The sequence below is a fragment of the Oncorhynchus keta genome, unplaced genomic scaffold (genome assembly GCF_023373465.1).
Source record: "Oncorhynchus keta strain PuntledgeMale-10-30-2019 unplaced genomic scaffold, Oket_V2 Un_scaffold_4354_pilon_pilon, whole genome shotgun sequence".
NCBI lineage: Eukaryota > Metazoa > Chordata > Actinopteri > Salmoniformes > Salmonidae > Oncorhynchus > Oncorhynchus keta.
In genome coordinates, this window is record NW_026290941.1 from 42,366 (window position 1) to 57,307 (window position 14,942).

General features: G+C 38.9%; 1 protein-coding gene across 1 annotated transcript in view; it reads left to right on the forward strand.

Annotated features, from left to right (window-relative positions):
• LOC118382377 (rho GDP-dissociation inhibitor 2-like) overlaps positions 1 to 8,876 on the forward strand; it is a 30,724-nt gene extending 21,848 nt beyond the window's left edge. The window contains exon 4 of the mRNA XM_052516422.1: positions 193 to 8,876. Coding sequence (XP_052372382.1) covers positions 193 to 392 — 200 coding nt within the window. The 3' untranslated portion in view covers positions 393 to 8,876. The remainder of the gene's footprint in view (positions 1 to 192) is intronic.
• Positions 8,877 to 14,942: the final 6,066 nt, after the last annotated feature.

Genomic DNA, 14,942 nt, shown 5'->3' on the forward strand with positions numbered 1-14,942 from the left:
GCTGCCATTTTGTGTGTTTTCATTGACACAAGATGTCAGTTTCCCCACATTCACCTAAAACCTGATTACCAACTGTTCAACTGAGCCGCCATTTGGTGTGTTGTCACTGACACAAATTGTCACAGTTTCCCCACATTCACCTAAAACCTGGCTAGCAAGTGTGCAACTGAGCGTCCATTTTGTGTCGTGCAGTGGACAAGGCGGTGTACATGGTGGGCAGCTACGGGCCGCGGGTGGAGGAGCACGAGTTCATGACCCCGGTGGAGGAGGCGCCCAAAGGCATGATTGTCAGAGGCAGCTACCACATCAAGTCCCACTTCACCGATGACGACAAGACCGACCACCTCTCCTGGGAGTGGAACCTGGGGATCAAGAAGGACTGGGACGAATAGAGAGGAGCCTCATTTCTCTCTCCCTCCTTCCATCTCCCTGTGTCTCCACCTCTCCCTTTCCCCTTCCATCCTTCCTTCTTACCCCTTCTCTCCCTTGTCTCCCCCACTTTCATCCCTCCTTCTCTCCCTCTTCATTTAGAAGGACTGGGATGGATAGAGACCTCATCCTTCTCTCCATGCTTCCCTCTCCCCTTGTCTCCCCTCTCCCTCCTTCTCTCCCTCTTCATTTAGAAGGACTGTCTCTCCCTCTTTCTTCCTCCCCCCTCCTCTCCCCCCTCCCTCCAAGGCCCACCTGTATAATAGTAAAAGACAGAGGCCGGTATGAAAGGTGTAAACAGGAAGTTAGGTTAGGCACGGTCTAGAACGAGACAGAGAGGATGTTGTCATAAACCAAACCAGTATCACATCATAGTAGACAACCGAACATCGTGGGCTACAAACCAAAATGGCCCCCTATTCCCTATATAGTGCACTACCATCACGGCTCTGGTTAAAAGTAGTGCACTATGTAGGGAATAGGGGGCCATTTTGGGAGGCAGGAGGTGTGAGCTGTAGGTGGAGATCCACTTGTCTATTTGTGATGTAATCTGATGTTCTCTACTACAGTGTGTTAACTGAAGGGGAAACCCGTGGGACTCACTCATACAGTGACGTTGGAGTATGGAGATGTATTTACACCCCATAATGGGAGAGGCACATTCTAGAAGGTTATTCTAAAGTGTTCTATTCTGAAAATTGCCAGTTCAACAAGGTTTCAAGGAGCAGCCCTTTGTAATGTTAGTTATCAGTTAGAATGTTTGACAACAGCGTGTCTCATACTCCTCATGAAGTTACCATCTTCTAAGTCCTACATCAAGAATGACCATCTTCTAAGTCCTACATCTAGAATGACCATCTTCTAAGTCCTACATCTAGAATGACCATCTTCTAAGTCCTACATCTAGAATGACCATCTTCTAAGTCCTACATCTAGAATTACCATCTTCTAAGTCCTACATCAAGAATGACCATCTTCTAAGTCCTACATCTAGAATGACCATCTTCTAAGTCCTACATCTAGAATGACCATCTTCTAAGTTCTACATCTAGAATGACCATCTTCTAAGTCCTACATCTAGAATGACCATCTTCTAAGTTCTACATCTAGAATGACCATCTTCTAAGTTCTACATCTAGAATGACCATCTTCTAAGTCCTACATCTAGAATGACCATCTTCTAAGTTCTACATCTAGAATTACCATCTTCTAAGTCCTACATCTAGAATGACCATCTTCTAAGTCCTACATCTAGAATTACCATCTTCTAAGTCCTACATCTAGAATGACCATCTTCTAAGTCCTACATCTAGAATGACCATCTTCTAAGTTCTACATCTAGAATTACCATCTTCTAAGTCCTACATCTAGAATGACCATCTTCTAAGTCCTACATCTAGAATGACCATCTTCTAAGTTATAGTTCTAGAATGACCATCTTCTAAGTTATAGTTCTAGAATGACCATCTTCTAAGTTATAGTTCTAGAATGACCATCTTCTAAGTCCTACATCTAGAATGACCATCTTCTAAGTCCTACATCTAGAATGACCATCTTCTAAGTCCTACATCTAGAATGACCATCTTCTAAGTCCTACATCTAGAATTACCATCTTCTAAGTTATAGTTCTAGAATGACCATCTTCTAAGTCCTACATCTAGAATGACCATCTTCTAAGTTCTACATCTAGAATGACCATCTTCTAAGTTCTACATCTAGAATGACCATCTTCTAAGTCCTACATCTAGAATGACCATCTTCTAGGTTATAGTTATAGAATGACCATCTTCTAAGTTCTAGTTCTAGAATGACCATCTTCTAAGTCCTACATCTAGAATGACCATCTTCTAAGTCCTACATCTAGAATGACCATCTTCTAAGTCCTACATCTAGAATTACCATCTTCTAAGTCCTACATCTAGAATGACAATCTTCTAAGTCCTACATCTAGAATGACCATCTTCTAAGTCCTACATCTAGAATGACCATCTTCTAAGTCCTACATCTAGAATGACCATCTTCTAAGTCCTACATCTAGAATGACCATCTTCTAAGTCCTACATCTAGAATGACAATCTTCTAAGTCCTACATCTAGAATGACCATCTTCTAAGTCCTACATCTAGAATGACCATCTTCTAAGTCCTACATCTAGAATGACAATCTTCTAAGTCCTACATCTAGAATGACCATCTTCTAAGTCCTACATCTAGAATGACCATCTTCTAAGTTATAGTTCTGGAATGACCATCTTCTAAGTTATAGTTCTAGAATGACCATCTTCTAAGTTATAGTTCTAGAATGACCATCTTCTAAGTCCTACATCTAGAATGACCATCTTCTAAGTTATAGTTCTAGAATGACCATCTGCTAAGTCCTACATCTAGAATGACCATCTTCTAAGTCCTACATCTAGAATGACAATCTTCTAAGTCCTACATCTAGAATGACCATCTTCTAAGTCCTACATCTAGAATGACCATCTTCTAAGTTATAGTTCTGGAATGACCATCTTCTAAGTTATAGTTCTAGAATGACCATCTTCTAAGTTATAGTTCTAGAATGACCATCTTCTAAGTCCTACATCTAGAATGACCATCTTCTAAGTTATAGTTCTAGAATGACCATCTGCTAAGTCCTACATCTAGAATGACCATCTTCTAAGTCCTACATCTAGAATGACCATCTTCTAAGTTATAGTTCTGGAATGACCATCTTCTAAGTCCTACATCTAGAATGACCATCTTCTAAGTTATAGTTCTGGAATGACCATCTTCTAAGTCCTACATCTAGAATGACCATCTTCTAAGTTATAGTTCTAGAATGACCATCTTCTAAGTCCTACATCTAGAATGACCATCTTCTAAGTTATAGTTCTAGAATTACCATCTTCTAAGTCCTACATCTAGAATTACCATCTTCTAAGTCCTACATCTAGAATGACAATCTTCTAAGTCCTACATCTAGAATGACCATCTTCTAAGTCCTACATCTAGAATGACCATCTTCTAAGTTATAGTTCTAGAATGACCATCTTCTAAGTTATAGTTCTAGAATGACAATCTTCTAAGTTATAGTTCTAGAATGACCATCTTCTAAGTCCTACATCTAGAATGACCATCTTCTAAGTTATAGTTCTAGAATGACCATCTTCTAAGTCCTACATCTAGAATGACCATCTTCTAAGTTATAGTTCTAGAATGACCATCTTCTAAGTTATCGTTCTAGAATGACCATCTTCTAAGTTATAGTTCTAGAATGACCATCTTCTAAGTTCTACATCTAGAATGACCATCTTCTAAGTTCTACATCTAGAATGACCATCTTCTAAGTCCTACATCTAGAATGACCATCTTCTAAGTCCTACATCTAGAATGACCATCTTCTAAGTCCTACATCTAGAATGACCATCTTCTAAGTTCTACATCTAGAATGACCATCTTCTAAGTTCTAGTTCTAGAATGACCATCTTCTAAGTTCTACATCTAGAATGACCATCTTCTAAGTTCTATATCTAGAATGACCATCTTTCTAAGTCCTACATCTAGAATGACCATCTTCTAAGTCCTACATCTAGAATGACCATCTTCTAAGTCCTACATCTAGAATGACCATCTTCTAAGTTCTACATCTAGAATGACCATCTTCTAGGTTATAGTTATAGAATGACCATCTTCTAAGTTCTACATCTAGAATGACCATCTTCTAAGTTCTACATCTAGAATGACCATCTTCTAAGTTCTACATCTAGAATGACCATCTTTCTAAGTCCTACATCTAGAATGACCATCTTCTAAGTCCTACATCTAGAATGACCATCTTCTAAGTTCTACATCTAGAATGACCATCTTCTAGGTTATAGTTATAGAATGACCATCTTCTAAGTTCTACATCTAGAATGACCATCTTCTAAGTTCTATATCTAGAATGACCATCTTCTAAGTCCTACATCTAGAATGACCATCTTCTAGGTTATAGTTATAGAATGACCATCTTCTAAGTTCTACATCTAGAATCTCATTTCTGTTACTGTGTCTTTCAGTTGCCTCCTGTCTCTGTTATAGTTGACACACCTGAGCTGTTATTGGATCCATGTAAAACAACATAGCTTCACGCTGTCTGGGGAGTGTTACCATGGTAACATATCAACTTAACGCTGTCTGGGGAGTGTTACCATGGTAACATATCAACAGACAACTGCTGTTTTCTCAGGTTTGTCCTTTTATAGTTGCTCTATTTTTTCAATGCTTCTTGAATGTCATTTCCCCAAAATGTCTGCCTCTTTGCCTATTGAGAGAGTTGCTCTTTAAAAGATAACGCCATTCACCATGTATCAACCATCTTCCATTAAACATCATGTAAACATCCTGAGGAAGCCTGTTGTCTGGCTATGATGAAGAACATGTGATTGTGATGTGTACAATATGTTCTGTAGTCGTCGCTACAGAATACAGCCCAACGGCAGTAGCCTACACAGTGTCTTTACCTCCTGGCAGGTTAGTGACCCTGAGACGTATCTATACAGTACAGTAGAGGCTCAACTGGGTTGGAGGTTTAGTATCTGTAATGGGTGCCACTGTTAGCACCCAAAGTATCATGACATGATTATTCCAGTCAGAATGTAAATTAGAATGTTACGATGGTGATTGGTTAGCCTGGGTATATCAGTATGGACCAGCATGTCACTCCTAGCTACTTCCTGGGTATATCAGTATGGACCAGCATGTCACTCCTAGCTACTTCCTGGGTATATCAGTATGGACCAGCATGTCACTCCTAGCTACTTCCTGGGTATATCAGTATGGACCAGCATGTCACTCCTAGCTACTTCCTGGGTATATCAGTATGGACCAGCATGTCACTCCTAGCTACTTCCTGGGTATATCAGTATGGACCAGCATGTCACTCCTAGCTACTTCCTGGGTATATCAGTATGGACCATCATGTCACTCCTAGCTACTTCCTGGGTATAACAGTATGGACCAGCATGTCACTCCTAGCTACTTCCTGGGTATATCAGTATGGACCAGCATGTCACTCCTAGCTACTTCCTGGGTATATCAGTATGGACCAGCATGTCACTCCTAGCTACTTCCTGGGTATATCAGTATGGACCAGCATGTCACTCCTAGCTACTTCCTGGGTATATCAGTATGGACCAGCATGTCACTCCTAGCTACTTCCTGGGTATATCAGTATGGACCAGCATGTCACTCCTAGCTACTTCCTGGGTATATCAGTATGGACCAGCATGTCACTCCTAGCTACTTCCTGGGTATATCAGTATGCGTGGACCATCATGTCACTCCTTGCCACTTCCTGGCATCCAAACATGACAATGAATGGAATGATGGCACACACTGATCTGGGAGCAGCAGGTTAGACACTGATCTGGGAGCAGCAGGTTAGACACTGATCTGGGAGCAGCAGGTTAGACACTGATCTGGGAGCAGCAGGTTAGACACTGATCTGGGAGCAGCAGGTTAGACACTGATCTGGGAGCAGCAGGTTAGACACTGATCTGGGACCAGCAGGTTAGACACTGATCTGGGAACAGCAGGTTAGACACTGATCTGGGAGCAGCAGGTTAGACACTGATCTGGGAACAGCAGGTTAGACACTGATCTGGGAACAGCAGGTTAGACACTGATCTGGGAGCAGCAGGTTAGACACTGATCTGGGAACAGCAGGTTAGACACTGATCTGGGAGCAGCAGGTTAGACACTGATCTGAGAGCAGCAGGTTAGACACTGATCTGGGAACAGCAGGTTAGACACTGATCTGGGAGCAGCAGGTTAGACACTGATCTGGGAGCAGCAGGTTAGACACTGATCTGGGAGCAGCAGGTTAGACACTGATCTGGGAGCAGCAGGTTAGACACTGATCTGGGACCAGCAGGTTAGACACTGATCTGGGACCAGCAGGTTAGACACTGATCTGGGAGCAGCAGACACTGATCTGGGAGCAGCAGACACTGATCTGGGAGCAGCAGGTTAGACACTGATCTGGGAGGAGGAGGTTAGACACTGATCTGGGAGCAGCAGACACTGATCTGGGAGGAGCAGACACTGATCTGGGAGCAGCAGGTTAGACACTGATCTGGGAGCAGCAGGTTAGACACTGATCTGGGAGCAGCAGGTTGGACACTGATCTGGGGGCAGCAGGTTAGCGTTTGGTGCCAGTGGTTAGTTTGCTGAAGTGTAGTGTATATCTGCTGCTCGGGGTCCCTGTCCCCCTTTAACACCAAGCATGAGGCCTAAAGGCAGCGATGGACTCGGGTAACGAACTACTGAAACAGAAGAGAACCCCGTTCTATCTACGACGTGGTAAGGAACTACTGAAACAGAAGAGAACCCCGTTCTATCTACGACGTGGTAAGGAACTACTGAAACAGAAGAGAACCCCGTTCTATCTACGACGTGGTAAGGAACTAATGAAACAGAAGAGAACCCAGTTCTATCTACGACGTGACCCATTTTGTCCTGTCAAACTCAGTGGATGAGGTCTTCCCCCCCCTGAGGTCTTCTGTCTCCCCCCTGAGGTCTCCCCCCTGAGGTCTTCGAGATTTGATCGATTCTGCCTCCCCCAAAAAAAAAAAAAAAAGTCAAAACGTCCTTGTCACTATTGTGTGAAGTCTTATGGTGTTGTAAGTGATGATGATGATGATATTGATGATTATGATGATGATGATATTGATGATGATGATGATGATGATATTGATATTGATATTGATGATCATGATGATGATGATCATGATATTGATGATGATGATCATGATATTGATGATGATGATGATGATGATGATGATGATGGTGGTGAACCCAGGAGTAACTGTAACGTGGGCTTGTTGAGTGTTGCATGGTTTCACATCTCTTCTTTCTTTAAAGACTGTTTTACTGTCACGTTGTGATTTTGAAAAAAAAAAAAACCCAATCTGCAGATTGAAATGGGTTGGCAAGGATACCGCAGATATTTACAGGGATTTTGATCGAAAATACCTTTGTTATTACTACTGTGGCTGTGTTCCAAATGGACTCTTATTCACTTTATAGAGTGTTAACCTGGACCCATAGAGAGTCATTCTGTTCCCTTTATAGAGTGTTAACCTGGACCCATAGAGTCATTCTGTTCCCTTTATAGAGTGTTAACCTGGACCCATAGAGTCATTCTGTTCCCCTTTATAGAGTGTTAACCTGGACCCATAGAGTCATTCTGTTCCCCTTTATAGAGTGTTAACCTGGACCCATAGAGTCATTCTGTTAACCTGGACCCATAGAGAGTCATTCTGTTAACCTGGACCCATAGAGTCATTCTGTTAACCTGGACCCATAGAGAGTCATTCTGTTAACCTGGACCCATAGAGAGTCATTCTGTTAACCTGGACCCATAGAGTCATTCTGTTAACCTGGACCCATAGAGAGTCATTCTGTTAACCTGGACCCATAGAGAGTCATTCTGTTAACCTGGACCCATAGAGAGTCATTCTGTTAACCTGGACCCATAGAGAGTCATTCTGTTAACCTGGACCCATAGAGTCATTCTGTTCCCCTTTATAGAGTGTTAACCTGGACCCATAGAGAGTCATTCTGTTCCCTTTATAGAGTGTTAACCTGGACCCATAGAGAGTCATTCTGTTAACCTGGACCCATAGAGAGTCATTCTGTTCCCCTTTATAGAGTGTTAACCTGGACCCATAGAGTCATTCTGTTCCCCTTTATAGAGTGTTAACCTGGACCCATAGAGAGTCATTCTGTTCCCTTTATAGAGTGTTAACCTGGACCCATAGAGTCATTCTGTTCCCCTTTATAGAGTGTTAACCTGGACCCATAGAGAGTCATTCTGTTCCCTTTATAGAGTGTTAACCTGGACCCAGTATATTCCCTGTATAGGGAATAGGGCTCTGGTCTAAAGTAGTGCACTATATAGGGAAAAGGGCTCTGGTCTAAAGTAGTGCACTATATAGGGAAAAGGGCTCTGGTCTAAAGTAGTGCACTAGATAGTGAATAAGGGGCCATATTGGATACATCCTCTATGTGAGTTTGGTTGGGCACAAGCCTGGGCCTGTGTGTAAAGTAGTGCACTATATAGTGAATAAGGGGCCATATTGGACACAAGCCTGGGCCTGTGTGTAAAGTAGTGCACTATATAGTGAATAAGGGGCCATATTGGACACAAGCCTGGGCCTGTGTGTAAAGTAGTGCACTATATAGTGAATAAGGGGCCATATTGGACACAAGCCTGGGCCTGTGTGTAAAGTAGTGCACTACATAGTGAATAAGGGGCCATATTGGACACAAGCCTGGGCCTGTGTGTAAAGTAGTGCACTACATAGTGAATAAGGGGCCATATTGGACACAAGCCTGGGCCTGTGTGTAAAGTACTTCTGCATTCTAAAGTGTTGGTATTCCAGCATCTTGTATCTTTTAATAAAGGTGATTTAATCAGCCACTTCCTGTCTGTCTGAACATGTGGACTCAACATCATTCCAAATAAGGCACTCAAATAAGCGGACGATAGGTGAAGGTACACTCTATATATTTATATACAAAAGTATGTGGACACTCCTTCAAATTTAGCAGAGTTGGCTATTTCAGCCACACCCGTTGCTGACATGTGTATGAAATCGAGCACCATGCCATGAAATCTCCGTAGACACTCGGCAGTAGCGTTCTGTGAGCTTGTGTGGTCTACCACATCGCGGCTGAGCCGTTGTTGCTCCTTGACTATCCCACTTCACAATAACAGCACTTACAGTTGACCGGGGGCAGCAATGTGACGAACTGACTTGTTGGAAAGGTGGTATCCTATGACGGTGCCACATTAAAAGTCTTCAGTACGGGACATTCTACTGCCAATGTTTGTCTATGGAGATTGCATGGCTGTCAGCCTTATTTTATACACCTGTCAGCAACAGGTGTGGCTGAATTAGCCGATTCCACTGATTTGAAGGTGTGTCCACATACTGCTGTACATTTCATGTATTCCCCTGGTACATTACTCAGGTCTCACCAGTCCATTTATGCTGCATAGGCGCCATCCTGTGGAATTCTGGGAACACAACTTCAACTCCGTTGAAGTTGGAGGACAACGCAGTCTGAATCAGGTAGTTATATGAATAAAGACACTGTCATATCAGTCTGACTCAGGTAGTTATATGGATAAAGACACTGTCATATCAGTCTGAATCAGGTAGTTATAGGAATAAAGACACTGTCATATCAGTCTGAATCAGGTAGTTATATGAATAAAGACACTGTCATATCAGTCTGAATCAGGTAGTTATATGAATAAAGACACTGTCATATCAGTCTGAATCAGGTAGTTATATGAATAAAGACACTGTCATATCAGTCTGAATCAGGTAGTTATATGAATAAAGACACTGTCATATCAGTCTGAATCAGGTAGTTATTATATGAATAAAGACACTGTCATATCAGTCTGAACCAGGTAGTTATATGAATAAAGACACTGTCATATCACTGAATCAGGTAGTTATATGAATAAAGACACTGTCATATCACTGAATCAGGTAGTTATATGAATAAAGACACTGTCATATCAGTCTGAATCAGGTAGTTATATGAATAAAGACACTGTCATATCAGTCTGAATCAGGTAGTTAGTTATATGAATAAAGACACTGTCATATCAGTCTGAATCAGGTAGTTATATGAATAAAGACACTGTCATATCAGTCTGAATCAGGTAGTTATATGAATAAAGACACTGTCATATCAGTCTGAATCAGGTAGTTATATGAATAAAGACACTGTCATATCAGTCTGAATCAGGTAGTTATATGAATAAAGACACTGTCATATCACTGAATCAGGTAGTTATATTGATAAAGACACTGTCATATCAGTCTGAATCAGGTAGTTATATTGATAAAGACACTGTCATATCAGTCTGAATCAGGTAGTTATATGAATAAAGACACTGTCATATCAGTCTGAATCAGGTAGTTATATGAATAAAGACACTGTCATATCAGTCTGAATCAGGTAGTTATATGAATAAAGACACTGTCATATCAGTCTGAATCAGGTAGTTATATGAATAAAGACACTGTCATATCAGTCTGAATCAGGTAGTTATATGAATAAAGACACTGTCATATCAGTCTGAATCAGGTAGTTATATGAATAAAGACACTGTCATATCACTGAATCAGGTAGTTATATGAATAAAGACACTGTCATATCAGTCTGAATCAGGTAGTTATATGAATAAAGACACTGTCATATCAGTCTGAATCAGGTAGTTATATGAATAAAGACACTGTCATATCACTGAATCAGGTAGTTATATGAATAAAGACACTGTCATATCAGTCTGAATCAGGTAGTTATATGAATAAAGACACTGTCATATCAGTCTGAATCAGGTAGTTATATGAATAAAGACACTGTCATATCAGTCTGAATCAGGTAGTTATATGAATAAAGACACTGTCATATCAGTCTGAATCAGGTAGTTATATGAATAAAGACACTGTCATATCAGTCTGAATCAGGTAGTTATATGAATAAAGACACTGTCATATCAGTCTGAATCAGGTAGTTATATGAATAAAGACACTGTCATATCAGTCTGAATCAGGTAGTTATATGAATAAAGACACTGTCATATCACTGAATCAGGTAGTTATATGAATAAAGACACTGTCATATCAGTCTGAATCAGGTAGTTATATGGATAAAGACACTGTCATATCAGTCTGAATCAGGTAGTTATATTAATAAAGACACTGTCATATCAGTCTGAATCAGGTAGTTATATGAATAAAGACACTGTCATATCAGTCTGAATCAGGTAGTTATTATATGAATAAAGACACTGTCATATCAGTCTGAATCAGGTAGTTATATGAATAAAGACACTGTCATATCAGTCTGAATCAGGTAGTTATATGAATAAAGACACTGTCATATCACTGAATCAGGTAGTTATAGGAATAAAGACACTGTCATATCAGTCTGAATCAGGTAGTTATATGAATAAAGACACTGTCATATCAGTCTGAATCAGGTAATTATATGAATAAAGACACTGTCATATCAGTCTGAATCAGGTAGTTATATGAATAAAGACACTGTCATATCAGTCTGAATCAGGTAGTTATATGAATAAAGACACTGTCATATCAGTCTGAATCAGGTAGTTATATGAATAAAGACACTGTCATATCAGTCTGAATCAGGTAGTTATATGAATAAAGACACTGTCATATCACTGAATCAGGTAGTTATATGAATAAAGACACTGTCATATCACTGAATCAGGTAGTTATATGAATAAAGACACTGTCATATCAGTCTGAATCAGGTAGTTATATGAATAAAGACACTGTCATATCAGTCTGAATCAGGTAGTTATATGAATAAAGACACTGTCATATCAGTCTGAATCAGGTAGTTATATGGATAAAGACACTGTCATATCAGTCTGAATCAGGTAGTTATATGAATAAAGACACTGTCATATCAGTCTGAATCAGGTAGTTATATGAATAAAGACACTGTCATATCAGTCTGAATCAGGTAGTTATATGAATAAAGACACTGTCATATCAGTCTGAATCAGGTAGTTATATGAATAAAGACACTGTCATATCAGTCTGAATCAGGTAGTTATATGAATAAAGACACTGTCATATCAGTCTGAATCAGGTAGTTATATGAATAAAGACACTGTCATATCAGTCTGAATCAGGTAGTTATATGAATAAAGACACTGTCATATCACTGAATCAGGTAGTTATATGAATAAAGACACTGTCATATCAGTCTGAATCAGGTAGTTATATGAATAAAGACACTGTCATATCAGTCTGAATCAGGTAGTTATATGAATAAAGACACTGTCATATCAGTCTGAATCAGGTAGTTATATGAATAAAGACACTGTCATATCAGTCTGAATCAGGTAGTTATATGAATAAAGACACTGTCATATCACTGAATCAGGTAGTTATATGAATAAAGACACTGTCATATCAGTCTGAATCAGGTAGTTATATGAATAAAGACACTGTCATATCAGTCTGAATCAGGTAATATGAATAAAGACACTGTCATATCACTGAATCAGGTAGTTATATGAATAAAGACACTGTCATATCAGTCTGAATCAGGTAGTTATATGAATAAAGACACTGTCATATCAGTCTGAATCAGGTAGTTATATGAATAAAGACACTGTCATATCAGTCTGAATCAGGTAATATGAATAAAGACACTGTCATATCAGTCTGAATCAGGTAATATGAATAAAGACACTGTCATATCAGTCTGAACCAGGTAGTTATATGAATAAAGACACTGTCATATCAGTCTGAATCAGGTAGTTATATGAATAAAGACACTGTCATATCAGTCTGAACCAGGTAGTTATATGAATAAAGACACTGTCATATCAGTCTGAATCAGGTAGTTATATGAATAAAGACACTGTCATATCAGTCTGAATCAGGTAGTTATATGAATAAAGAAACTTATATCAGTCTGAATCAGGTAGTTATATGAATAAAGACACTGTCATATCAGTCTGAATCAGGTAGTTATATGGATAAAGACACTGTCATATCAGTCTGAATCAGGTAGTTATATGAATAAAGACACTGTCATATCAGTCTGAATCAGGTAGTTATTATATGAATAAAGACACTGTCATATCAGTCTGAATCAGGTAGTTATATGAATAAAGACACTGTCATATCACTGAATCAGGTAGTTATATGAATAAAGACACTGTCATATCAGTCTGAATCAGGTAGTTATATGAATAAAGACACTGTCATATCACTGAATCAGGTAGTTATATGAATAAAGACACTGTCATATCAGTCTGAATCAGGTAGTTATATGAATAAAGACACTGTCATATCAGTCTGAATCAGGTAGTTATATGAATAAAGACACTGTCATATCAGTCTGAATCAGGTAGTTATATGAATAAAGACACTGTCATATCAGTCTGAATCAGGTAGTTATATGAATAAAGACACTGTCATATCACTGAATCAGGTAGTTATATGAATAAAGACACTGTCATATCAGTCTGAATCAGGTAGTTATATGAATAAAGACACTGTCATATCAGTCTGAATCAGGTAGTTATATGAATAAAGACACTGTCATATCAGTCTGAATCAGGTAGTTATATGAATAAAGACACTGTCATATCACTGAATCAGGTAGTTATATGAATAAAGACACTGTCATATCACTGAATCAGGTAGTTATATGAATAAAGACACTGTCATATCACTGAATCAGGTAGTTATATGAATAAAGACACTGTCATATCAGTCTGAATCAGGTAGTTATATGAATAAAGACACTGTCATATCAGTCTGAATCAGGTAGTTATATGAATAAAGACACTGTCATATCAGTCTGAATCAGGTAGTTATATGAATAAAGACACTGTCATATCAGTCTGAATCAGGTAGTTATATGAATAAAGACACTGTCATATCACTGAATCAGGTAGTTATATGAATAAAGACACTGTCATATCAGTCTGAATCAGGTAGTTATATGAATGAAGACACTGTCATATCACTGAATCAGGTAGTTATATGAATAAAGACACTGTCATATCAGTCTGAATCAGGTAGTTATATGAATAAAGACACTGTCATATCAGTCTGAATCAGGTAGTTATATGAATAAAGACACTGTCATATCAGTCTGAATCAGGTAGTTATATGAATAAAGACACTGTCATATCAGTCTGAATCAGGTAGTTATATGAATAAAGACACTGTCATATCAGTCTGAATTAGGTAATATGAATAAAGACACTGTCATATCAGTCTGAATCAGGTAGTTATATGAATAAAGACACTGTCATATCAGTCTGAATCAGGTAGTTATATGAATAAAGACACTGTCATATCAGTCTGAATCAGGTAGTTATATGAATAAAGACACTGTCATATCAGTCTGAATCAGGTAGTTATATGAATAAAGACACTGTCATATCAGTCTGAATCAGGTAGTTATATGAATAAAGACACTGTCATATCAGTCTGAATCAGGTAGTTATATGAATAAAGACACTGTCATATCAGTCTGAATCAGGTAGTTATATGAATAAAGACACTGTCATATCAGTCTGAATCAGGTAGTTATATGAATAAAGACACTGTCATATCACTGAATCAGGTAGTTATATGAATAAAGACACTGTCATATCAGTCTGAATCAGGTAGTTATATGAATAAAGACACTGTCATATCACTGAATCAGGTAGTTATATGAATAAAGACACTGTCATATCAGTCTGAATCAGGTAGTTATATGAATAAAGACACTGTCATATCAGTCTGAATCAGGTAGTTATATGAATAAAGACACTGTCATATCAGTCTGAATCAGGTAGTTATATGAATAAAGACACTGTCATATCAGTCTGAATCAGGTAGTTATATGAATAAAGACACTGTCATATCACTGAATCAGGTAGTTATATGAATAAAGACACTGTCATATCAGTCTGAAT